This window comes from Emys orbicularis, chromosome 13 (genome assembly GCF_028017835.1).
Source record: "Emys orbicularis isolate rEmyOrb1 chromosome 13, rEmyOrb1.hap1, whole genome shotgun sequence".
NCBI classification, from domain to species: domain Eukaryota; kingdom Metazoa; phylum Chordata; order Testudines; family Emydidae; genus Emys; species Emys orbicularis.
Window position 1 is genome coordinate 16,036,565 of NC_088695.1, and position 23,877 is coordinate 16,060,441.

At 58.6% G+C, this 23,877-nt stretch overlaps 1 protein-coding gene and 1 pseudogene across 1 annotated transcript; both read left to right on the forward strand.

Annotated features, from left to right (window-relative positions):
* Positions 1-23,877, forward strand: part of LOC135887506 (E3 ubiquitin-protein ligase TRIM39-like) — a 302,230-nt pseudogene that overhangs the window by 184,860 nt on the left and 93,493 nt on the right.
* On the forward strand, positions 10,419-21,893 carry LOC135888170 (von Willebrand factor A domain-containing protein 5A-like). The gene is given in 18 exon segments (XM_065415985.1): positions 10,419-10,458; positions 10,636-10,838; positions 11,312-11,423; positions 11,426-11,533; positions 12,524-12,696; positions 13,371-13,485; positions 14,046-14,218; positions 14,332-14,420; positions 14,851-14,995; positions 16,230-16,309; positions 16,563-16,677; positions 16,879-17,043; positions 17,535-17,634; positions 17,921-18,133; positions 19,145-19,300; positions 20,599-20,735; positions 21,222-21,348; positions 21,814-21,893. Coding segments are annotated over 18 exon segments (2,331 nt in total).

Below are 23,877 nucleotides of genomic sequence, written 5' to 3' on the forward strand. Positions count from 1 at the left end.
AATTTCATTGAATCAGCGTTATCAAATGGAAAAAAATCCAACCAGTAGTGTGTTATTTACTCCAATGGCTGGCTACTTACACAGAACAGAGCTTAGGTGGAAAACTCCTGTATTTTTATTACTGAAGTTTACAAGTTCCTGTGTATCAACTCCATTTACAGCCAATTTTTAAAAGTATTGAGGCAGCTAAAGATATAGATAAGAACCAAGGGCTAGATTCACAAAGAGCGTTAGGTGCCAGACTGTCACTTTAGGCACCCAAGTCCCAGAATCAGACCCCACTGGGATTCACAAAACCTGCACTCAGCTGCTGCCAAACCCTTGTAGGTGCTTACACTCACTCAGAACCTAAGTTTGTGCAGTAGAATTTCCCTAGGCACCTATGTTTTTGCCACTGAGGACATGTCCTGTTGTCTCATTCTCTGTGCCCGGATACCTCAGGCCCAAAGCAACACGTAAATCGGGAGAAGATCGGCGTTCCTCCACCTAACTTGCATGCAGAGTCTGATTTGGTAGGTGTGCTCAGAGCAGGGATTTGAACAGAAGTCTCCTACCTCTCCGGTGAGCGCTTTAACCACTGGGCTAAGAGATATTCTGACGTGGTAGTCCCTTAGTCTCTCCTGGTGCAGTTGTTTCACTTTGGATGAATAAAGAGTCATTGGGCCAGAGGGCATATGCACACATGAGAATGACTATAGGCTGGTGGTTGGTAGACTCTCCCAGTATGTGGGAGATCCAGGAGCCAGTCCCCCACTCTAATGACACCTTAATTATTTATCCAAAGTGGAACAGCTTCACCAGGATAGAATACGGGAGAGCTACATCAGATTACCCCATCAACCAGTATTTAGCGCACTCTCCTGAGTGTTTGGAGACCCCTGTTTAAATCCCTTCTCCCCCTCAAGTAGAGGAGGGACATGACCTAGTAGTTTTCCACATCACAGATGAGTACCTTAACCACTGGGCTAAGGGAAGGGGCTTAAGACACACCCCCGTCCTTGGTATCTGTGATGCTTCCCAGGGTTGTGAGGCACCTCTCTACCACTTGCCCTTAGAATGAAGAAGCCTTGTCTGTGTCTGTCGGGGGTCAGCTCCCCAGTCCCACCAGCCGTGGGCAACACAAGCACTCCCCTCTCAGCCTATGCAGGCTCTGCTGTCCCTCTGCAGGTTAGCAATTGGCACTATCCAACACCTGAGCCCTCGGAGTATCTCCTTGGAGTGTCCAGCCCCTGGTCCACTGGACACTCAGTGAATTCACAGATCCACTGCTCCCAAAGAAGCAGGACACCCCAGCTTACCAGTTTCCCCTCGGATCACCGCTCCGCTCAACACACAGCCCTTAGCGATGTTTATAATGAAAACAAGCACAAGTTCATTTAACACAGAGGAGAGATTCAAGTGCTAGTAAATGGATATATTGAAAACAAATGGTTACATGTAAAATAAACGTATAGTAAACATTCTAGAACCTAGACTTACTTAATTAGCTACTGTCATATCTTATAGTATTGCTCCCCTGCGTTTCCCAGCCAGGTAGGCTGCAATCCCTTTTTCATGAAAGCTCTCCGCTTGTCTCCTCAGTGCAGGATCCTGGGTTTACCTCAGTACCCCCAGTTACACCTCCCAAATCCATTGTCTTTACTTGTAAGCAGGACACCCCCTTTGCTGGTTTTGTTTTTTTCCTGCAGCTCTTCTCTTATGTGAATTCACAACTTCTGCATTAGGCTCAGTAAAGCAAATGGACTTACATTATGAGACACACAATACACAATGACCAGCCAGAGAGAGAAGCGTTTACTACCCCCACCAGAACAGAACCTGTTTATCACCTTCTGTTGACCTGTCTTAATGTACATACCTTAAGAACATAGTTTTCAGTATAGATACACAACTCCTTAAATATCATCTGTGCATACATTTTGCAATGATGATGACCAGTAAGCTACTAGCTCTTGGTAGAGACCTTACATGCCACCCTTTGGTGAACTGTTACATAGAAACCTGACCCAGGGGATCCCTGTAAACACCTTTTGCCCTCTGCCAGTTGGCACCAATGGGTCCCTGGGTCAGAGCACCTCCTATTGGCTAGTTTAGTCTAGTGTTCTGGCTTTTGTGGATCCCATTCTTAGATGTCTCCCTCTCCCCTTCCATTGTATAGGGAGCCTGGGTGCCTGACTCAGGCTGTGTGAATCCCAATGATATTCTAGGTGCCTGAACGTGAGGTGTTGTGACACTGAGTACTGCAACATCTAAGTCCCTCTGTAGTTGTGTAAGAAAGTGGGTTGTGGTAACAGAGACCAAAGATCAACCTTCCTCTTGCAAGATGGAGGTCAATGATGCAGGTAGACCAGGGAATGTAAATTGCTACAAACAGCAAACTCAGGCCTGGTCTACACTAGGAGTTTATATCGAATTTAGCGCCGTTACATCGAATTAACCCTGCACCCGTCCACACCACGAAGCTATTTAGTTCGACATAGAGCTCTTTTAAATTCGACTTCTGTACTCCTCGAAAACGAGAGGAGTAGCGCTAAATTCGAAATGGCAATATCGAATTAGGCTAGGTGTGGATGGAAATCGATGGTAATAGCTCCGGGAGCTATCCCACAGTGCACCACTCTGTTGACGCTCTGGACAGCAGTTCGAGCTCGGATGCTCTGACCAGCCACACAGGAAAAGCCCCAGGAAAATTTGAATTCCTTTTCCTGTCTGGCCAGTTTGAATCTCATTTTCTGTTTGGACAGCGTGGAGAGCTCAGCAGCACTGGCAACGATGCAGAGCTCTCCAGCAGAGATGGCTGTGCAATCTCAGAATAGAAAGAGGGCCCCAGCATGGACTGATCGGGAAGTCTTGGATCTCATCGCTGTGTGGGGCGATGAGTCCGTGCTTTCAGAGCTGCACTCCAAAAGAAGGAATGCAAAGATCTACGAGAAGATCTCTAAAGCCATGGCAGAGAGAGGATACAGCCGGGATGCAACGCAGTGCCGTGTGAAAATCAAGGAGCTGAGACAAGGCTACCAAAAAAACCAAAGAGGGAAACCGACGCTCTGGATTCCAGCCCCACACATCCCGTTTCTACGAGGCACTGCATTCCATCCTAGGTGCGGCCGCCACCACTACCCCACCAGTGACCGTGGACTCCGAGGATGGGATATTGTCCACGGCCGGTTCCTCGTCGGAAATGTTAGCTGACGGGGAAGATGAGGAAGGAGATGAGGAGGACGAGGCAGTCGACAGCGCTTGCACCGCTGATTTCCCCGACAGCCAGGAGCTCTTCATCACCCTTACCGAGATCCCCTACCAACCGTCCACAGCCCTTACCCCGGACACCGAATCAGGGGAAGGATCAAGCAGTGAGTGCTTTAAACATCTAAACATTTAATTTTAACATAACTGGAATATTTATATTGTTAAGAATGGGCTTTTCAGTCACTCATTTAAACATAGAAACTTTTATTTATAACAAAACAGTAATATTAACTATATTAGCAATTTGTTGTTCATGATTTAGTTGGCTTAGTCAACTATTTAGTCCTAACTATGTATAGAAAATCAAATAATGTCCGGATATTCATGATTAGTCCACCACAGGACGCTCCACTCTGTAGTCCCTTATGCTGCACTTAAATGAAAAGACGGTCAATGTGCCCGGGAATGGACAGAGAGTCCTCCTGGGATAGCTCGGCATAGCTCTCCTGGAGGTACCGCTCAAGCATGCGCATGAGGTTCCGCGGCAGGGCGATCTTGTTCGGTCCCCCGTGGTAACACATGTTCCCACGCCATGAGTCCATCAGGTAGTCCGGGATCATTGCACGGCACAGCATGGCGGCATACGGCCCTGGCCTCTGCATGGACTCACGAAGCATCCTTCCCCTCTCAGTCTCCGAGATCCTCATCAGTGTAATGTCACACATGACGCCCTGCTTTAAATTAGGGAGGGGAATGTTAGTATTGGGACTGCTTTACAGCCACGCGGTGAAGGCGGCAGAGGGGCAGCATACAGGGAGCTTTCCTGGGGACAGCCGCGAGGTGGTGGGACAGGGGCAGAGCTCATGCTTCCCTGATTGCTGCCAGCAGAGAGTGGCCTTGCATTCAGTGCAAAAGGAGCCCAGTGCTACTATTACATTTTTAAGCTGCAACAAGTCTACGGCTTACCATGTTTTCCTGCAACAGAGGTAGAGGTGTCCTGCAACGCTTCTCTGATCGCAACTGCAGGACCCCAGGCAATGACGACGAGGGCAGAAAATTCGACCTTGTCCTGAGTGCGCATGTGAAAGGTCCAGTGCATGGTGTGGTTCACAGAGAAAGGCTATGTTCTTTGTTAGCAACTTCATTTATCTGTCTCAGGAATTTACTCCCTTTTTCCCATTCCCACAGACACATCTGCGACTGTCTCCCAACCCAGCCTGGCATCACACTCCCAGAGGCTAGCGCAGATTAGGAGAAGGAAGAGAAAGACGTGGGAAGACATGTTTTATGAACTTATGGAGTGCTCACGAGAGCAGGCAGCCCAGACGACACAGTGGAGGGAGAACTTGTCACAAATGCACAGAGCAGTCATGGAACGGGAGGAGAGGTGGCGCCAGGAGGACCAGCAGGCTACTCAAACCCTGCTTGGACTAATGAGGGAGCAAACGGAGACGCTCCGGCGCCTAGTGGATGTTCTGCAAGACCGGAGGCAGGAGGACAGAGCCCTGCTGCTGTCTATCTCTAACCCCCCTCACCAAAAGTCCAAAGAAGGAGGGGCGGCAAGGGCCGTTAAAACTTTCAGTCGGCCCCTGCACACTGCTGCAGCACTGGAAGGCTCTCCTTCCACAAAGTTTGAAAAGTCCTTTCCTACCCATCTCACAATAGCCCACGTCCAAGTTTCCTCCCCCCCCTTTTCATGTGCGGTTCATAATAAAACATCTGTTTCTGTTAAGTACTGTTTCCGAGAGTGTCTTTTACAGGGGATTCTGTCTGAAGGGGGGGAAGGGGTTTGTTACTTGGACAGGACAGTCACCTGTAGCAGGCTACAGAGGCGGGGGCAGGTCCAGCATCAGGACACATACACAGTACAGTCACCAGTTACCCTGGTCAGTCTGGGAGGCGTTTTTCATGTTCTGGGGTGCGAGGGGGTTGATCTGTGACTTTGTGGCGGGGGAGGGCAGTTAGAGATCTTATGCCACGGTCCTTATCCTGGATCACAGAGCCACGCAGCAGGGGATCTGTTACCCTCCGCCCCCTGCCAGAAAGTCACTTGGCCGACACATACATGCAGTCCCGCCCAGGACTGCTGGCAGGCTGCGTTGAAACAACCAATCCAGCACTGCGGAGCCTGTCATTCCCGGAGTTTAGAAGCATCATTTGCATCAAAACACTAAACCCGCCCCCCGCCACAGTCTGCGTCCCCGGTTTAAAACATTCCCGCGAAAACAGTAAGAAAGAGATCCTTGTTCATTAACAAAACGGAACAGATTTTATTTGTTGGGAAGGTGGGGAAGGGGGTATGTAACTTGGAAGGATAGTCAACAGTAACTGGGTAAAGAAACGGGGGCAGGTTCAGCATCTGTGTCCACAAAGTAAACAGTCACTGGAGACCCTGCTCAGTCAGGAACCTGGCTTTCAAAGCCTCCCTGATGCACAGCTGGGGATCTTCTAATCGCCCGGCTGTCTGGCTGAACGTAATCAGAAGCCAGGCTATTTGCCTCAACCTCCCACCCCGCCATAAAGGTCTCCCCCTTGTTCTCACACAAATTGTGGAGCACACAGCAAGCAGCTATCACTATGGGGATATTGGTCTCGCTGAGATCACAGCGAGTGAGTAGGCTTCTCCATCTCCCCTTGAGATGGCCAAAAGCACACTCCACCACCATTCTGCACTTACTGAGCCGGTAGTTGAATATTTCTTTCCCTGAGTCCAGAGCGCCAGTGTAGGGCTTCATGAGCCAGGGCATTAGCGGGTATGCAGGGTCCCCGAGGATGACTGTAGGCATCTCCACATCCCCAACAGTTACTTTGTGGTCCGGGAAGTAAAGACCTTCCTGCAGCCGTCTAAACAGACCAGAGTTCCTGAACACCCTAGCGTCATGAACCTTGCCAGGCCATCCAACGTAGATATTGGTAAAACGTCCCCGATGGTCCACCAGTGCTTGCAGCAACATGGAAAAGTAGCCCTTTCGGTTGATGTACTGGCTGGCCTGGTGGTCCGGTCCCAGGATAGGGATGTGAGTCCCATCTATAGCCCCACCGCAGTTTGGGAATCCCATCTCGGCAAAGCCATCTCTGATGAGCTCCACGTTTCCCAGGGTCACTACCTTAGATAGCAGTAGCTTGACGATTGCCCTGGCTACTTGCATAACAGCAACCCCCACGGTAGACTTGCCCACACCAAAGTGGTTAGCGACGGACCGGTAGCTGTCTGGCGTTGCGAGCTTCCAGAGGGCTATGGCCACTCGCTTCTGGACAGTCAGGGCTGCCCGCATCCGGGTGTCCTTTCGCTTCAGGGCAGGGGACAGCAACTCACACAGTTCGAGGAAAGTCCCCTTCCGCATGCGAAAGTTGCGCAGCCACTGGGATTCATCCCAGACCTGCAGCACTATGCGGTCCCACCATTCCGTGCTTGTTTCACAGGCCCAGAATCGCCGTTCAACAGTATCAACAAGACCCAGTGACAGCGAGATGTCCTGGGCGCTGGGTCTCATGTTCTCAGAGAGGTCGGAGCTAGTGTCCGACTTCATGCCGTCATGGTGGTGCCGTAGCCTCCTCTGATGATTGATCTGCAGCTGCCTCTGGTACAGGTGGAGGAGAAGCTGCGAGGCGTTGAGAACTGCCACAACTGCAGCGATGGTCGCAGCGGGATCCATGCTCGCACTGCTGTGGCGTCCGCGCTGTCAGTAATCAGAAAAGCGCGCGAACTGATTTCCCGCCGGCGCTTTCAGGGAGGGAGGGAGGGAGGGCGGGAGTGACGGACGGATGACGACAGGCGCCCAAAAGCACCCTCGACACATTTTTTTACCCAGAAGGCATTTGGGGCTCGACCCAGAATTCCAATGGGCAGCGGGGACTGCGGGAACTGTGGGATAGCTGCCCACAGTGCACCGCTTCCAATGTTGACGCTTGCCCCGTTAGTGTGGACTCACAAAGTCTCACAAAGTCGAATTACTGTCCTTAGTGTGGACACACACGTTCGACTTAGTAATATCGATTCCACATAGTCGAATTAACTAAAATCGAAGTACTCTCGTAGTGTAGACAAGGCATCAGGGTATTGTGTTCTACTATGTTTGAATATCAGAGTTTAATTGTTAGATACAAGCTCTCTGTGTCTTAATAAGAACAACAACACAGCCCTTAGAGCTAAGATCAAGGGTACGCGTAGGATAAGATTTAGAAATAGGGTTAACTTTAGAGTGATGTTTCAGGGTTCGGTTTCAAATTGAGTGTTGGGTTTCAGAGGTTCATGTTAAGAGTAAATGGGGATTATCAAAGGAGAGAAAGAGTTGCTAGGCATCCAGTCCTTAATTAATTTCAACAGGATTCAAGCACCTATTTCCATTCTAAACCCCCCAGTCTAAGTTGTTAATTAGCTGAGTTTGGACTAAGGGCTACATATTTCATATTTAAGGTATTTACGTCACCACCATTACCATAGTACAGGGGTTGGCAACCTTTGGCACGCGGCCCGTCAGTGAAATCCGCTGGCGGGCCGGGACGGTTTGTTTTTCTGCAGCGTCCCCAGATTTGGCCAATTGCAGCTCCCACTGGCCGCGGTTCGCCATTCCAGGCCAATGGGGGCTGTGGGATGCTGCGTGAGCTGAGGGATGTGCTGGCCGCCGCTCAGGCCGTAGAAGAGAAGATGCCCCGATCCCCATGGGCACTACCCGGCCCCTCATTGGCAGCCTCAGCACAGAGAGCGAGGTCTGGAGGGGCCTTGGAGACTGACTTGCCACCTTTCCATTACAATGAGTCCCCCCAGGCCAGAGGCCCATGGGTTTGGGGCTGTGAGTGGAGGGGGAAGCTCTTTCTGCCCCAGCTCTGGACTCCCACAGGTTGACTGATGGGTTCTCCCCCCTCTTCCACCACTGGCCCCTGGATGGAGAGTGTGGGGTGAATACCCTAATGGGAATGGGATAACTTGGAATTGAAACGTTTGCATCCACAATCCTCCCCCCTTTTTGCACCATAAAGGGGCAGGAAGGAGCAAGGGGCAGTTTGGACACACACACATCCCAGCCTCAGTTCAATGTGGGGATATGGAAGGATGTGTGGAGCGAAGAATTTGCAGACAGTCCCTGGCTCCCGGGGAGGCGGGAGGAGGGCGAACTGTGTAGACAGTCCCTGGTTTATAGTAGCTGGGGATGGGGAGTTGGCAGGCACTCCCTGGCTGGGTTCGGGGGGAGGGGTGAGGCATTTGCAGACGCTCCCTGGCGGGGGCGGGGCTGGGGCTAGCAGGGATACTTTCCCTTCCAGCCTGACTCAGGGCTTCGCTGCTCAGACACCGAGAGAGAAGGTACCGGGGGTGCGGATCGGGCCCCCAGTAGAGCCCCCTCCCCTGGGGTTCCTGCCCCCCTGGTCCTAGCCCCCCCTTTTCTCTGGGTCCTGCCACCTCTGTGTCCAGGGCCTCCCCACCCCCTGGTCTGGGCTCATCCCCCTGAATCAGGGCTTCGCCTCTGCAGAGTCTCCCCTCCCTGGCTGGGGGGGCCCTGCGTGCCGGGGCGGGTTTGGGGATGTTTGGAGGGAGGTGACCCCTAAACCTTCCTGCTCCACCCCCCCCGATCCGGCCCCCCCTTCCCTTTCTTTTCGTACTTCTCCCTGCGTGGATTTCCCGGAGCCCATCCCCGTGGTGCCCGGCCGGCCCTGACCTGCTCCCCACACGCTGGGTGCCCATTGCCGGTCGGAGCTCACCATCGCCACCTCCGCACTGTGACTCAGCCTCTGGCTCCATCGCATCCCAAGAAGCAGCTGGAGCCAGGGCCTGTGAATTGTCGTAATTTTCACGCCGACTCCCTTCCTCTGGGCTGAGAGTTAGGCATCAGAGTTAAATGCCAGGGACAAACAACCAGCCCCAGCTCCCCGCTGAAGCCCTGTCCCGGCCTCAGCCCTTTCCCAGCCTATGGAGCTTAGCCCAGAGAAGGTGAAGAGGCCTGGCCCCCCGGCTGTAAATACCTGCTGGGGGTGGGGGCACTGCAGGGAGGCAGTGGATGGTCTGATGCCATCCCCTGGCTGGGAGTTGCAGGCAGAGGAATTCACACTAGGAGGGAGGTGCACCTGTCTGGCAGGGAGGGGAATTAGCTGCTGGCACAACTCCCTGAGGGCTGGAGTGGATTCTCCATCCCAGGCTGTGTGTGAAGCCGGACGGGAGGTTTGTTTAGAAGATCTGCCTTCGTTCCCCCCACAGTTCATTCCGGGCCCTCCCCGGCGTGCGGGTTTGCCCAGGTGATCCCAGTCTTCCCGTCCAACCTTCCAGCTGGGAATTTTCCAGGCGACTGGAGTGGTGGCGAGCTGAAACGTGGCTCGGGGAGTGGGGTTCAGAGCCCCTCTCGGTCACAGCAGCTCTGGCGTTCCTCGCCCCCATCCCACCCTCAGCTCCCCTCTCCTCCACAGAGACTCCCCGCGCGCCTCAGAGCCGGGTTTCTGCTGTGGGAGAAATCAACCGGCTGCCGTCCTCTTGCCCCCTCGTAAGGCAGCAAATCCGAGGCCCAGGCCGGACGGTTCCGGGGTGGGGAGCAGGTGCGGCCGAGGGCTGGATTTCGTCCTCGTTGGGGCGGGGGGGGTTATGGCAGCCACTCCGGCCCAGAGTGAAAGCTGAGTAAATAGCAGGGCTGCGTTCCTGCCAGGAACGGCCAGGAGCCGGAGCCTGCTCCACAAACCTCTGCTTCTCTGCAGGGCGACAGCGGGGAGATGGGTCTAGCTGGGTTAACAACCCCTCAGTGACCAACCCGGGTCCCCCTCAACTGCTCCAGGGGCCCCCCAGGGGCTCAGGATAGAACCCAGGAGTCCTGGCTCCCAGCCCCCTCGTACTAACCCACTAGCCCCCCACCACCCTTCATTCCATCTGACCCCCCCCCCACGCCTCCTTCCTTCCATCTGTTCGTCCATCCATCCCCATACACTCCCCCTACATTTCTCCATCCATCCCCCAACTCCCAGCCGTACCCCGGTCCCCGCCTGCCCCTCCCTGCTGGGGGCTGGCGCCGTGGCGGGGGGAGGCAGGGGGCCCGAGAGGAGCCATGACTCTGATCTCAGGAGCTAGGCCCCGTGAGCCTGCGGGACTCCCTGCCACAGGACCTGGCTGAGCAGGGGGGTGGGGCTGGGGTCTCGGAGCCATCGCTGGGGGGGACGGGGGGTTGAGGCACCCTGTGCCCATCAGTTTCCATGGAAACCCTGTATCTCACCCCCCACCTTCCCCCACACAGATCCCCAACCCCAGAGCCGAGATGGATCTGGTCAGCGGGCCGCTGCTCGTCAAGAAGCCGGGTGAGTCAGGGCTGTGAGGGGCGGTGCCGTGAGGGGGAGGGCGGCCCCATGGCTGACGTGGCCCCTCGCCCCGGTGCCCATGGGGGGTTTGTGGGGGGGCCCATGACTTACGTGGCCCCGCGCCCCGGTACACATGGGAGTCAGGGGGGTCTGTGGCTGACGTCCCCCTCTCCCCAGTGCCCCTGCGCAGCAGCTCGGTGTCGGTGTTGATCCGAGGCTTCGTGGCTGACGTGGGCTGCGAGCTGCTCTACAGGAACGAGGAGCCGGGGCCCGTGGAGGCCGTGTTCAAGTTCCCCGTGGATGCCGAGGCAGCTGTCCACGCCTTCCAGGCCCGTCTGGGGGGGGCCTGCATCCAGGCCCAGCTCCACGAGAAGAAACAGGTGCTCGGGGGCAGTGGTCCCGGGGGGGAGAGAAGAGGGGGCCGGGCTGGGGGGGATCTTGGGGTGACCCCGTCTCTCCTGGCAGGCGCAGGAGCAGTACAAGGATGCACTGGGTGGGGGGCAGAGGGATGTCAGGGGACGGGGGGATCTCGAGCTGACCCCGTCTCTCCCGGCAGGCGCAGGAGGTGTACGGGGATGCGGGGGGCAAGGAGCTGTTGGGGGCAGGAGGATGTCGGGGGACAGGGGGATCTCGGGGTGACCCCGTCTCTCCCGGCAGGCGCAGGAAGTGTACAGGGAAGTACTGGCCGGGGGGCAGGGGGATCTCGGGGGGCAGGGGGATCTCGCTGTGACCCCGTCTCTCCAGAAGGCGCAGGAGGTGTACGGGGACGCGCTGGCCGGGGGACGGGGATATCAGGGACAGGGGGATGTCGGGGGGCAGGGGGATCTCGGGGTAACCCCGTCTCTCCCGGCAGGCGCAGGAGCTGTATGGGGAGGCGCTGGCTGGGGGGCAGAGCTCGTTCCTGCTGCAGCAGGAGGGGGCCGGGGACGATGTGTTCAGCTGCTCCCTGGGGAATCTGCCCCCGGGGAGGAGGCGGTGCTGACCCTGCGCTATGTCTGCGAGCTGCCGCTGGAGCCTGACGGGGCCGCCCGCTACGTGCTGCCGACCGTGCTGCGCCCCCGCTACACGCCCCGTGGTGAGACCCACAGCCCCCCCTGCACCCGTTCCGCGCCCTCCGGTGAGACCCACAGATCCCCTACCCCCGTCACGGTGAGACCCAGAGCCCCCCCCACGTGCCCCATGGTGAGACCCACAGATCCCCCTGCCCCTCCCACGTGCCACACCGTGACCCCTCCCACGTGCCACATGGTGAGACCCACAGCCCCCCCTGCACCCGTTCCGCGCCCTCCGGTGAGACCCACAGCCCCACACCTGCCCTCCGGTGAGACCCACAGATCCCCTACCCCCGTCACGGTGAGACCTATAGCCCCCCCCCACGCGCCCCATGGTGAGACCCACAGATCCCCCTGCCCCTCCCACGTGCCACACCGTGAGACCCACAGCCCCCCCTGCTCCCCTGCTCCGCGCCCCCCCAGTGAGACCCACAGCCCCCCCCCCTGCCCTCCGTGAGACCCACAGATCCCCTACCCCTGTCACGGTGAGACCCACAGCCCCCCCATGCGCCCCACGGTGAGACCCACAGATACCTATGCCCCCGCTATGCACCCCATGGTGAGACCCACAGATCCCCCCATACTCCCTTGCACCCTATACCCCAGCTGTGTGCCTCCAGCCATGCTGCACCCCTTTCACATGCCCCATGTTGAGACCAGACCCATAGGCCCCATAGATCCCGCATAGCTCCCTGTACCCCATAGCCCCCAGAACCCCGGCTACACACCCCATGGTGAGTGACCCCACAGCCCATAATCCCCCGAAACCTCCATAGCCCCGTTACGTACCCCACAGTGAAAGAACCAAATAGCTCCCATAACGCCCCATAGGCCACTACTGTGTGCCCCTCAGTAAGTGTCCCCGAGGCCTGAAATCCCCGCCCCAGGGTATGTGACCCACCCCAGCCATCCCAAAATCCCCTGATATCCCAGCCCAATATCCCCCCAATATCTCATACTCCCCTTGCTCTCTCCCAGCCCCCTGGCCCTCACCCCTGTGTCTCTCTCTGCAGGGTGGGATGGGGAGGACGTCACCCAGGGGGTCCCGCGGGTCCCCCAGGGGAAGCTGCCCTACACCCTGAGCCTGAGCGCCACGCTGCAGTCGCCCCACGGCATCGACCGCGTGCTCTCCAACTGCCCCCTCACCCCCCTGAGCTATACGGTCGGGAACCGAACCACTGCCCAGGTAAGGGCTCACCCGGGCGCCTGGGTCCTGGCCATCCCCAATGGGAGGAGGGTGCTGGGGGGAGAGGGGGGGCTCTGGGCTGAGGGGTGGGTGCCAGGGAACGGGGCTGTGGGCTGTGGGGGATTTGGGGCGAGGCTGGGGGGCAGGTCCCAGGTGGGTGGGTCCTGAAAGGGGGAGCATGGGCCAGACTTTGGGTGATTGGGGGCGGGGGGATGGAGCGACACCAACGGATCTGGGGAATTTCCCAGTTTCTCTGGGGGAAATCTGGACAGGCTGAAATCTGCCAGTTTGGGGATGAAATCCCTGGCAGTCGCTGGGCTCTGTTAGTGTTTAGTTTCTGGGATTTTCCCTCTCCTTGTTTCTCAGTGGAAGGAAATGGAGGTGTGGGGGACCAGGAAAATTTTACCCCTCAATTGGAAAGATTTAGCCCCCCCCCCCCCAAATGTCAAATGTTTGCAATTTTTCACCAGGAAAAGCCAAGTTCCTGCATTGGCCTTTGGGGTTGTTTTTCCCTCTCTTCTCTCCACTGAACCCGGGGGGGCCCAGCCAGTGTTCCCAGGGTCAACCCCTCACCCCGGCTTCATGCAGGGGGCACCGAGCCAGGCACGAGAGCCAGCAGGATCCTGTCCCCCCAGGAATCGTGTGGAGGTGACTGTGTGTCTGTCGCCCCCCAGGTGTCGCTGGCCCAGGCCCCCCCGTGGGACCGGGACGTGGAGCTGCTCGTCTATTACGTGGAGCCACACAAACCCAGCGCGGTGCTGGAGGCCGGGCTGCCTGGAGCCAAGCCAGGTGGTGGAGGGGATCCTGCACCCAGCTACCTCTGGGCGGGGGTGCAGAGGGGGGTGGGGATCTGGGGGGGGGGTGAGGTAGGTGCTGGGCGGTGACATGGGATCAGGGAGGCACGGGGCAATGAGGGGGATGACTGGGGAATGGGGGGTCCTAGGGCTGATGGGGGTGGGTGCTGTGGGAATCTGGGGGCAGGCGAGGGTTGGGGGACAGGAGCAGGGTGTCTTGGGGGAGCTGGGGATGGGGTGTGTGTGGAGGACAGGGGACAGGAGTTGGGGGCCTTGGGGGAGCTGGCATTGGCAGAACGGGGTGTCTGGGAGCAGGCAGGCACTGGGGAGCACTGCAGGTTTGGGGGGCACGGGGGAGAACTGGGGATGTGAGAGCAGGCACTAGGCGGCTGGGTATTGGGGGTGGTGGGGGATCTAAGGCAAGAGAGGGGTGGGGGGAGGGACAGAGCAGTGGGGGTGGGTCTCTGGGGGCAGTCGGGGGTGCTGAGGGGGCGGCTCACGGGGGCTCGACCCCATGCCTGCCCCATTTGGGGGCTGGCTCCCATCTCCCCGCAGGCTCCCTGATGGGCGACCCGGCCGTGATGGTGACCCTGCTGCCCAGCGTGCCCGAGGCGGTGCCGGCCCAGAGCCGGGCCGGGGAGTTCATCCTCCTGCTGGACCGCTCCGGCAGCATGGCGTGCCCCATGGACGGCAGAGACCTCTCCCGCCAGCGCATCAACAGCGCCAAGGTACGGCCAGACGGGAGGCTGCGCTAGATGGGCCCGTGGGGCCATTCCCGGGGGAGCTGCCCAGGCTGGCTGGGCCCATGGGGCTGACTCTCCATCCGTCTGTCTGTCCCCAGGAGACCCTGTTCCTGCTGTTGAAGAGTTTGCCCCTGGGCTGTTATTTCAACATCTACGGCTTTGGGTCTGAGTTCGAGTCCTTCTACCCGTGAGTCCGAGGGGCACGGCAGGGAGGAGGCTGGCTGGGTTAGGGGGCAGGGCTGGTTATCGGACAGAGGGTGTCTGTGGGTTAGGGGGCAAGGCTGGTTAGGGGCAGGGGATGTCTGTGGGTTAGGGGGCAGGGCCGGTTAGGGGGCAGGGGGTGTCTGTGAGTTAGGGGGCAGGGGGGTTCGGTGGGTTGGGGGCAGGGCTGGTTAGGGGGCAGGAGGTATCTGTGGGTTAGGGGGCAGGGCTGGTTAGGGGGCAGGGGGTTTCGGTGGGTTGGGGGCAGGGCTGGTTGGGGGCAGGGAGTATCGGTGGGTTAGGGGGCAGGGCTGGCTGGGGGCAGGGGGTGTCTGGGTTAGGGGCAGGGCTGGCTGGGGGCAGGGTGTCCCTGGCTTCGGCTGTCCCAGCCCCAGACCTGTTGTCGCCCCCCGCAGGCAGAGCGTGAAATATACCCAGCAGACCATGGCCGAGTCCCTGCAGCGCATCCAGCTGCTCCAGGCTAACCTGGGGGGCACCAAAATCTTGGAGCCACTACGAGCCATTTACCGCAGCCCCTGCCGGGACGGGCACCCACGCCAGGTACCGGGGGCACTGGGGCCAGCTGGAGGGGCATCCTGGGGCAGGCTCGGAGAGTGATTGTGGGGCCGAGGGGTGATGTGGGGGGTTTCAGAGAGGGATGCGGGCCTGGTGGGACAGACTCATAGACTTTCAGGACAGAAGGGACCATCGTGATCATCTCATCAGGCCCCAGTTCCTCGCCCCCACCGTGACAGCCCCTTGCCCCCCTGTGACACTGCTCAGCCCCTCGCCCCCCTGTGACAGCCCCGCCCCTCGGGCTGAGTCACTGCACCCCCAAACCATGAGTTACAGGCGTCAGGTCACAGCGACTCCCCCCAGTTGCTCCAGTTCAAACCAGTGAGTGCCCCGGGCCCCAGGCTGCTGAGGGAGACCAACCCCCTAGGGTCTCTGCCAATCTGAGCTGGGGGAAAATCCCTTCCCCACCCCACATGTGGGGGTCAGCTTGCACGGAGGATGGGGGCGAGACCCCCCCCCCAGCCAGCTCCCTGGGAAGGATTCTCTGCAGTAACTCTGAGCCCCCCCCAGTGCCCCAGCCCTGCCCATGGGGTGTTTGCTCCCAGCTGTCGCATGGGCCATACGCCATCGTAGGCCCTTCCTTGCCCGCCCCCCCCCCCGCTCCCCTCGGAGGCTGTTCCTGAACTTCCAAGGGGGAGACCCCGGGAGAGGGGATTGGAGAGGGGCTGGGGGTCCTGGGGGGCAGCCGACAGGGGCCATGGGGTGGCTCAGAGTGGGACTGGGGCTCTGGGCCAGATGAGGGGGCCAGTGCCCCTGGGGGTGTGAGCAGGGCGTGGCAGGTAGCAACCGGGGGGGGGTACCTCTGTATAGAGCTGGGAGGGGCAGTGCTTTGTGCCGCGCCCAGCTCTGGGGGGTGCCCTGCAGCCCGGGGGGGCAGGGAGGACACACGTGGGGGGGGTCACGAGGGAGCTCCCGGAAAGGTGCCCACAGCAGTCGGTGGGTTCTTGTCTCCAGGGGTCGGTGAACAGGTGATGGGTGGGGATTGGGGTCATGCCTAGGGGTTGAGGGTCACAGAGATAGGGGAGAAGGTCAGCGGTCCCCGTCGGTTATCCCCTCGGGAGATCTCTGGGAGGGGAGGGATGGGGCCGGGGGTCTCTGGGAGGGTCAGAGGGGCAGACTCTCCAGGGGGGCTGCTCCCGTTCCCAGCGGGGAGGGGGTGTCTCCGGGGGGTGTTTGGTCTCTGGCTCTGACAGTGTCTCTCTCCCCCCCCCCCCCCCAGCTGTTCGTGTTTACGGATGGGGAGGTAGAGAACACCCAGGATGTCATCGCAGAGGTGCAGCGTCACCGGGGGACCCACAGGTAATGGGGGTGCCTGCCCCCCGAGCCCTGCCGCATTAGCATTGCCATCATGTGGACCCCCCCACACCATAGTCCCCAGCATCTGCCCAACCCTTTACCTCACCCTACCCCCAAGCCCCGCCAGCATGGGGAGCCCGCCCCCAGCCCAGCCAGCCCTACTGGCCCCTCTCCAACTGTCCTGTCCCCCCCTCCCAGCACTGGATGGGCCCCACCAGCTCTGCCCCCCCAGCCCTGAACTCTGCCCCCCCTGCAGGTGCTTCTCCTTCGGCATCGGGGCCGGGGCCTCCACAGCTCTGATCAAAGGCATCGCCCGGGCAGCAGAGGGCAGCGCCGAGTTCATCACTAGCCAGGACCGCATGCAGCCCAAGGTGAGAACCCAGGAGTCCGGGCTCCCAGCTCCCCTGCTGTAACCCACCAGCCCCCACTCCCCTCCCTGCAGCAGGGATAGAACCCAGGAGTCCTGGTTCCCAGCTCCCCCACTCTAGGCCACTAGACCCCACTCCCCTGCAGAGCTGGGGATAGGACCCAGGCGTCCTGGCCCACCCTATGTGTGCCGGTCTCTCTCCCAGGTGCTGCAGTCTCTGAAGCGGGCCCTGCAGCCGGCGGTGACCGGGATCTCGCTGAGCTGGGATCTGCCCCCCGGGATGCAAGCGGAGCTGCTGCGTCGTGGCCCGGAGGTGATCTTCGGTGGGCATGGGTGTCTCGTCTACGCCCAGCTCCGCGGGCAGCCCCAAGTGAGAGAGTGAGGCCCCTGCCCTGGGACGCCCCCAGGGCTCGGGATCAGTGACTGAGCCAGGAGCCCCCCAGTCTCCTCCTGGGCGATAACTCTGACCCCTAATGATGGCCATTGGGCTGGAGCTCTCTGTGCTACCCCAGCCCCATTGTTCTCAATGGGGATAGTTAACTCTGAACCCCAACGATGGCCATTGAGCCAGTGGTCTCTGTGCTACCCTAGCCCCATTGATTTTAGTGGGGATTGTTAACTCTGACCCCTAATGATGGCCATTGAGCCAGGGGATCTCTGTGCTACCCTAGCCCCATTGATTTCAGTGGGGATTGTTAACTCTGGACCCTAAAGGCAGCCATTGGGCTGACTAGGCTAGCCCCCCAACTGGTGTTAATTGGGCGTATTTGCCCTCTTTGTTCTGTAAGCTGGGTCTGGGGGATCCCAGGGCATCTTCTCCCCTGTCACATTCCACCTCTGACCACCTTTCTTTGCCCGCAGCCCGCAGACACTCCCATGGGGGGTGTCACCCTGCAGTACCGCATCCAGGACCAGACCTACAAGGAGACGCTGCAGTTCCCCCTGCAGCCACAGGATGGAGACAGCTGACAGCAATGCTCCCCAGCTCCCATCCCCTCCCCCCCCGGCAGCTGGGTCCTGCCCCCCCACGTCCCCACCCGAGCGGAACAGAGATGGGATGGGACCTGCCCCCCTGGCTCCCAGCCCCCCTTCTGTGACCACTAGACCCCACTCCCTTCCCGGCACCAGGATAGAACCCAGGAGTCCTGGCACCCGCTCCCCCCCCATCCCACTAGACCCTGCTCCCCTCCCCGCAGCAGCTGGAACCCAGGCGTCCAGGGCTGACCCCGTGACTCTCTCTCCCCGGCACAGGCTGCCCATTCACCGGCTGGCAGCCAAGTCGCTGCTGCTGGAGCTGGAGGGGACCGTGGGGGCCGGGTCGGAGGGGGACCGGCACCGGGCACTGGAGGCCAGCCTGAGCTCGGGGGTCATCTGCTCCCTCACGGCTTACGTGGGGGTGGACACGGAGCGGGGGCAGCCAGTGCAGGGGCCGCTGGTGAGATGGGACGTCCCGCTGGCAGGTATCCCCTGAAGGGGTCGGGGCTCCCGGTGGCAGGGGGGGACGCAGCATGTGGGGGGAGCTCGGGGGGGGGAGGGGAATCCTAGCACCGGGGGGAGGGATGGGGGAACCTGGTGTCGGGGAGGAGGGGAATTCCGGGAGGGATCCCAGCACGGGGGGATCCCAGTGTAAGAGGGGGGGACCTAGAAGCATGGGGGGGCGTCATGCTTATAGGGTAATGTCCCTTTGCCCCTCTCCCTGACCCCCCGACTCCCATGGGGCTGTGCTGCCTCTCTCTGTTCCAGGGTGACAGCGACCCCAATGCTCACACCCCCGGGGCATGGGGAGAGCAGGGGTGCTGGCAGGGTGAGATGGGGAGTATACCACAGGGCTTGCCCCCCCCCCCCCCAGCCAGGAGAGTGGGACCTGTGCTTCCCCCCAGACATATGGACAGAGACAGACAGGCAGGCGGAGACCCAGAGTCAGACAGGGACAGAGACCAAGAATCAGACAGACTGGGACAGGACGGAGAGACGCAGAGAGAGAAACAGACCCAGTCAGACAAATGGACTGACCCAGACAGCTGCAGGGACAGGAGGGGCGGGCGCATCGCTGTCATGAGCAGACCTGGCTAGCGGGGGCCTCTCGCCCCCCAGCATCCTGCCCTCATCCATGGGGTGCAGCACCCACCCCTGCATCCCCTGAGCCTGGAGGAGGGGTCCCAACTGAGGGGAGAAGAATGGGGCTATGGGGACTGAATCTGGGGGTCACAGCCGGGGGAGGAAGGGACAGGAGCTGGGGAGATCCTGGCTGTGATGGAGCTGTGGGGAGAGGAGGATGGGGCTGGGTGTGTGGGGGTCCCAGCTGGGGGAAAGGGAATGGGGGGGTATGGGGGAGGGGTCCCAGGGTCCCAGCGGTGTGTTGGCTCTAAGTGCCTGGGGGGGGATGGATTTCTCCTCCCTCCGTTTGCTTCTCTGTGTCTGTTTGTGTGTCCGTCTGTCTCTCTCTCTGTCCATCTGCTCCCTAAATTTAGATTTCATCATGGACTATATGGAGATGAGAGACTGCGTCTCGATAGGAGAGGTCTCAATAGACCGTGTTTGCGAGCGGCCGGCGAGCATAGTGCGCATAGACGAACCGAACCACTGCAGCGTCTTCGGGCGCCTGTCCCGTGCCTTGCGTGTGGCACGTGAGTACCACTGTCACGAGTGCCTGCACCTCCCGAAGTCCAGTACTGGCCATCCCCTCCCTTGGAATTGCCTGTCCTGGCTCCGTGGCCTCCCAAAGTGCAGCTGGGGGGGCCCCCAACACAAGGGCAGACAGTCCTGCAACCAGGGGGCTCCTCCGGAGACGGCACCCCAGAAAGGTGAGGGGGGCAGGGGCTGGAAGTCAGGACTCCGGGGTGGGCAAACGCCAGGGTGACGCTTCATCGGGTTAGAGACGGACGTGCCCTGAAGGTCACGGAGCTGTGCAAGTATTTAAAAACTACATAGAAAATAAAGGAAATTCCTGGGCGAAAAACGTTTGTGTCTCTGGGGGAGGGGGAATCCTTAGCTGTTTTTTTTTAAGTGTCGTGAAGCAAATTAACTTGAAACAAAATGAATAAAAAAATAAGGAACCCCCCAGGCAAAAAACTCTGTGAAGCTGGAATTTGGGGTGTGAGTTTGTATCAGTGAGCTAAGTGTGTGTGTTGGGGAGGGAGGGATCAGTAGTTTTTAGTAACAGAAATGTCTCTGAGCAGTTTTCTCTGAAATAAACACAGAGGGAAATTCCCAGGCAAAAAAACCTTGTGAAACTGGGCCTAAGCTTAGACGTTTGTACAGGCGAGTTCAGGGGCAAAAGTCTTTATTGGCACATTCTGGTTTATAAACGAAGAAACCCACGAAAGGCAGAAATTTTAAAGTGAAGGCTAACCTTAAAACCTGAATGTGGAGAGTCTGGAAATACGAAGTTACTGTAGCCCAGATAACTTTAACTCTGCCCCGTAATCCTGACCCATGCATGGCTATAATATCATATAGATTCTGTAACATCCCATCCCCCGCTACCTTTAGATGCTTGTGTATCCCCGGATGTAGGTCTGTATCACAGGTTGTAGTGAGTGATGTTCCTGGGGTCAGATTGTATTTGAGAAACACCCTGGGGTCGTGGAATTAATAGCTGGGCTGGGTTATTCACAGGGAGTTAGGTGCCCATCTCTGATTGAAAGTTAATTGTAATCCCATGGGTGCAAGAAGGGGCAGAGTTAAGGATGTCTGTGGAGGGGTTAAGGGTGCAGAAGAGCAGGTAAAGGTAGTGTTTACCTTTGGATGAGGTAGTGTTAAGGGTGCAGAGGAGCAGGTTAAGGACACTCATGGAGGGACAGAGTTAAGGACACACAGAGGGTCAGAGTTAAGGTTGTTGGCTGTCCCCCAGCCTGGACAGGCCATGTCTCTGTTCTGTACCCACAACCCTGTACCAGCCCCATCTCCCCATGTCTCTCCCCAGGGCGGGAACCGGAGGAGTCTCCCTTGCTAAGGCTGGTGTCTCTGCAAAATGCCGATGGCTCATGGGACCTGGACCCCCGGCTGGCTGCCGTGCTGGGGGTGAACGAGACCGACACCAGGGGGAGGATACCCAGTGAGGTGAGTGGGGGTGGGGGTGCAGAGGAGAGAGGAGAGGAGAGATGGGGGACAGGTGCCATGGGTTGTGCCTGTTTTCTCCTCCCAGATGAGATTGGGGGTGACCCAGGCTGGGGGGGGGGAGTCTGAGGGTGACTGGATTAAATGACCCCCTGAACCTCGAGCCCAGTGGGCAAGACGGGCCCAGGTCGGGGGGCTGGGAACCCCCTAATGGGGTCAGAGCATTGGATTGAGGGGGCCCAGGGTCAGGTGGAGGCGCCCAGGCCGGGCCCTGTCTCAGGCTGTCTCCCTACCCCCTGGGCATGGCACTGGGCATCTGGGTAGGGGGTCCACAGTGCTGGAGTGGGGGCACTAGGAACCCTCTGAGTCCGGGGGGAGGAGGCTGGAGTGGGGGGGTCCCTATGTCAGGGGGAGGGCTGAGTGGGGGATGGAGGCTGGGGGGGGCAGGCCGGGCACTGACTCAGGCTGTCTCTCTCCTGCCCCCTGCAGGACGTGACCCCCAGCGTCTGGGCCACGGTGCTGGCCGTGGTCTGGCTGCACACCCGGGCCATGGGGCAGCGCGACGAGTGGGAGCTGCTGGAGGCCAAGGCTGTGGGCTGGGTGCGGGACCGAGCAGGTGAGAGGGGGCCTGGGAGGTAGGGGGCAGGGACAGTGTCCAGGGTCTCAACCCCGAGAGCCCCTGCCCATTGGGGCCCCTGAGCCTGGGCCCCAGGAACCTCCATCCTCACCTCCCTGTCCCCATGGCCCGGAGCCATGACCCTGCCCCCATGTCCCATAGCCCAGCCCCCTTCAGGGCCTTGAGAGCCTGTGCCCCATGGGTCCCAGGGCCCCCATCCCTGAGATTTCTGCCCCCCAGGGCCCCACAGCCCAGCCCTAAATAGCCCTCATCCCCAGCCTTTCCCCATCCCAATCCCAGCACCCTTCCGGGGTTTCCGTTCCCTGTCCCCCAGGACCTTTACTTCCCAGCTTCCCAACCCCCATGCCAGTCCCCCACATGCTGTGAGCTCTCTTCCCTTTGCCCCCAGGCCCTCCCCTTGTTCCCCGGGCTGGTGTCTCTCCACTGACCCTCCTCTCATTTCAGGGGCCCTGCTGAGCAAGTGCCTGGAAGCCGCCAACGCCCTGCTGGGCTGCAGCGTTAGCCCTGCTGTCTTCGGGCTCTGAGCCTCCCCGGGATCCCCGTACCTGCTCCCCAAACTACCCTGGGCATTCAACCGGGAGCCCCGAGGGCCAACAGTGGGCACTGGGTGCAGACCCACATGGCCGGCCTGTGCCCAACCCGGAGCAACCCCCCAGCTGGGATCCCACCACTGCCACCAATTTGGATGCATCTGCCTCCCGCTGGCTGAAGAGGAGCCATGGCTGCCCCCCGGCTCCACCCCACGCTGACCCACTGTTCAGTAACCCCCATGCTGCTCACAGCCGCTGCCTCCTCTCAGCATTGTGGGGGAGTCCTCGGGATCGCCTGCGTCAATGTTGCAAATTTCTTCGCTTTTTCAAAATGACTGAGGGGTCCCTCTATAAACAGACCCTTTGCCCCACCCCAGAGGTGGCTGCACTGACCTCACCCTGCATGAGCCGTCCAGTGTAAACCTAGTCACATCTACGCGGAATTCAGCTATTGGACAGACAGACAGACCAACAGGATCTTTGCTTGTCCAGATATGACCTCATTTTGTCATAATGGCAGATTTCTCTTTGCTAGACAATCCTGAACGCAAACAGGAGCGCAGTGATTCGCATAATTCTTCATTTCCTCTCTGTCTAGGTCTGGACTAGAGCTGGTCAGACATTTTCTAGCTGAAGAGTGTTGTGTTGGCAAATGCGATTCCATGGTGAAGGCTGAAAGGTGGAAGCAGGCAGCAGATGGAGGAAGCTTGTCCCATGCTGCGTGTTGTGAATCTGTCCCCATTCACCAGCTGCTGAATTCTCTACCACAGAAGAAATGCTTAAAAACCTGACCATCCATCTTGACGGTTAATGCTCATGCTGTGTCCATCCTGGGCAGCACCGGGCCCTCCTCAGGACATCCTGGGACTCAAGCAAACGATGAAAGACATCAGCTGGTTAATTCCCTGGAAAGAAAGTGCTATTTTTATCAAGAAACTGCAGGAACATAACGAAGAAGCAAACAGTTTTCCCACTTCATGTTAACCAGCACTGACCCCCTTTGAACAGCTTTCACCCTATGACTCTGTGCTGGGTCACGTCCCTATTTCAGCCTTTCTGTGTCTGAGAAGGCAACTCAACAAATTCAATTTACAGTACCTGGAGTCCAATCACAGCTACCTGCCCCGCATTGCGCAGAGACTCTGGGGAAGGATTTAGATACCAGGTAATTGATTAATTGCCTTAAGCCCGACGGAATGCCGCCCTGGGACTGAGATTTCCCCAAAGGCCAGATAGAATTCGGAGATCCTAATTCTCACTTCCCGCTATGAATAGTGGAACTTCGATACCAGCGGTGATATCCAGGTCCCATTGAAATCAAAGGGTGTTTTGTCTTCGACTTCAACGGGCACAGAATTTCAGCCCATATTACTAGGCTGTTGCAAATTTAACCCTGTGGCTGGGATTTTGGAAGACGTGGTTGAGGCACCCAGTTCCAGGGGATTTGGTCTCTTTGAAAATTCCAACCTACTATCCTGTTCCAAACCCACTGAAGTCAGAGAAAAGGCTCTTTCAGAGAGAGCTGGGGAACCAGCTTCCATTGAAAACTCCAGCCGGAGTGAGTCTTTCAAATGGTCTTCAGATAAACTCCGTTGGTAGAAGCTGATTGCCTAGCTCCCTTCGGCGCCTTTGGATATCCCAGCTTCCAGCTGACTCCAGTGGACTTTGAAGCAGGCCCAGTATGGATACCTGAGCCTTTAGCTAGATAGAAAATCCACACACAGAATAACAAAATCATATGATCGTCTGTACTCACAGGTATGTGGCCATAAACAGCCTCACATACTATAGCACACCCAGTAATGTATGAACCCTCCAGCCTGTAATGCCCTGTCCGTGCCCATCTGTTCCCATCTAGTCCTGGGTCCTAGGTTCTCTCCTTGGCTCTGGCTGGGCTTTGCATGCTAGCGACTAGAGCAGGGGACTGGCCCATGGCGTTCCCGGGTTCTGTTTTGGTTCCTGGAGGCAAATGTGGCCT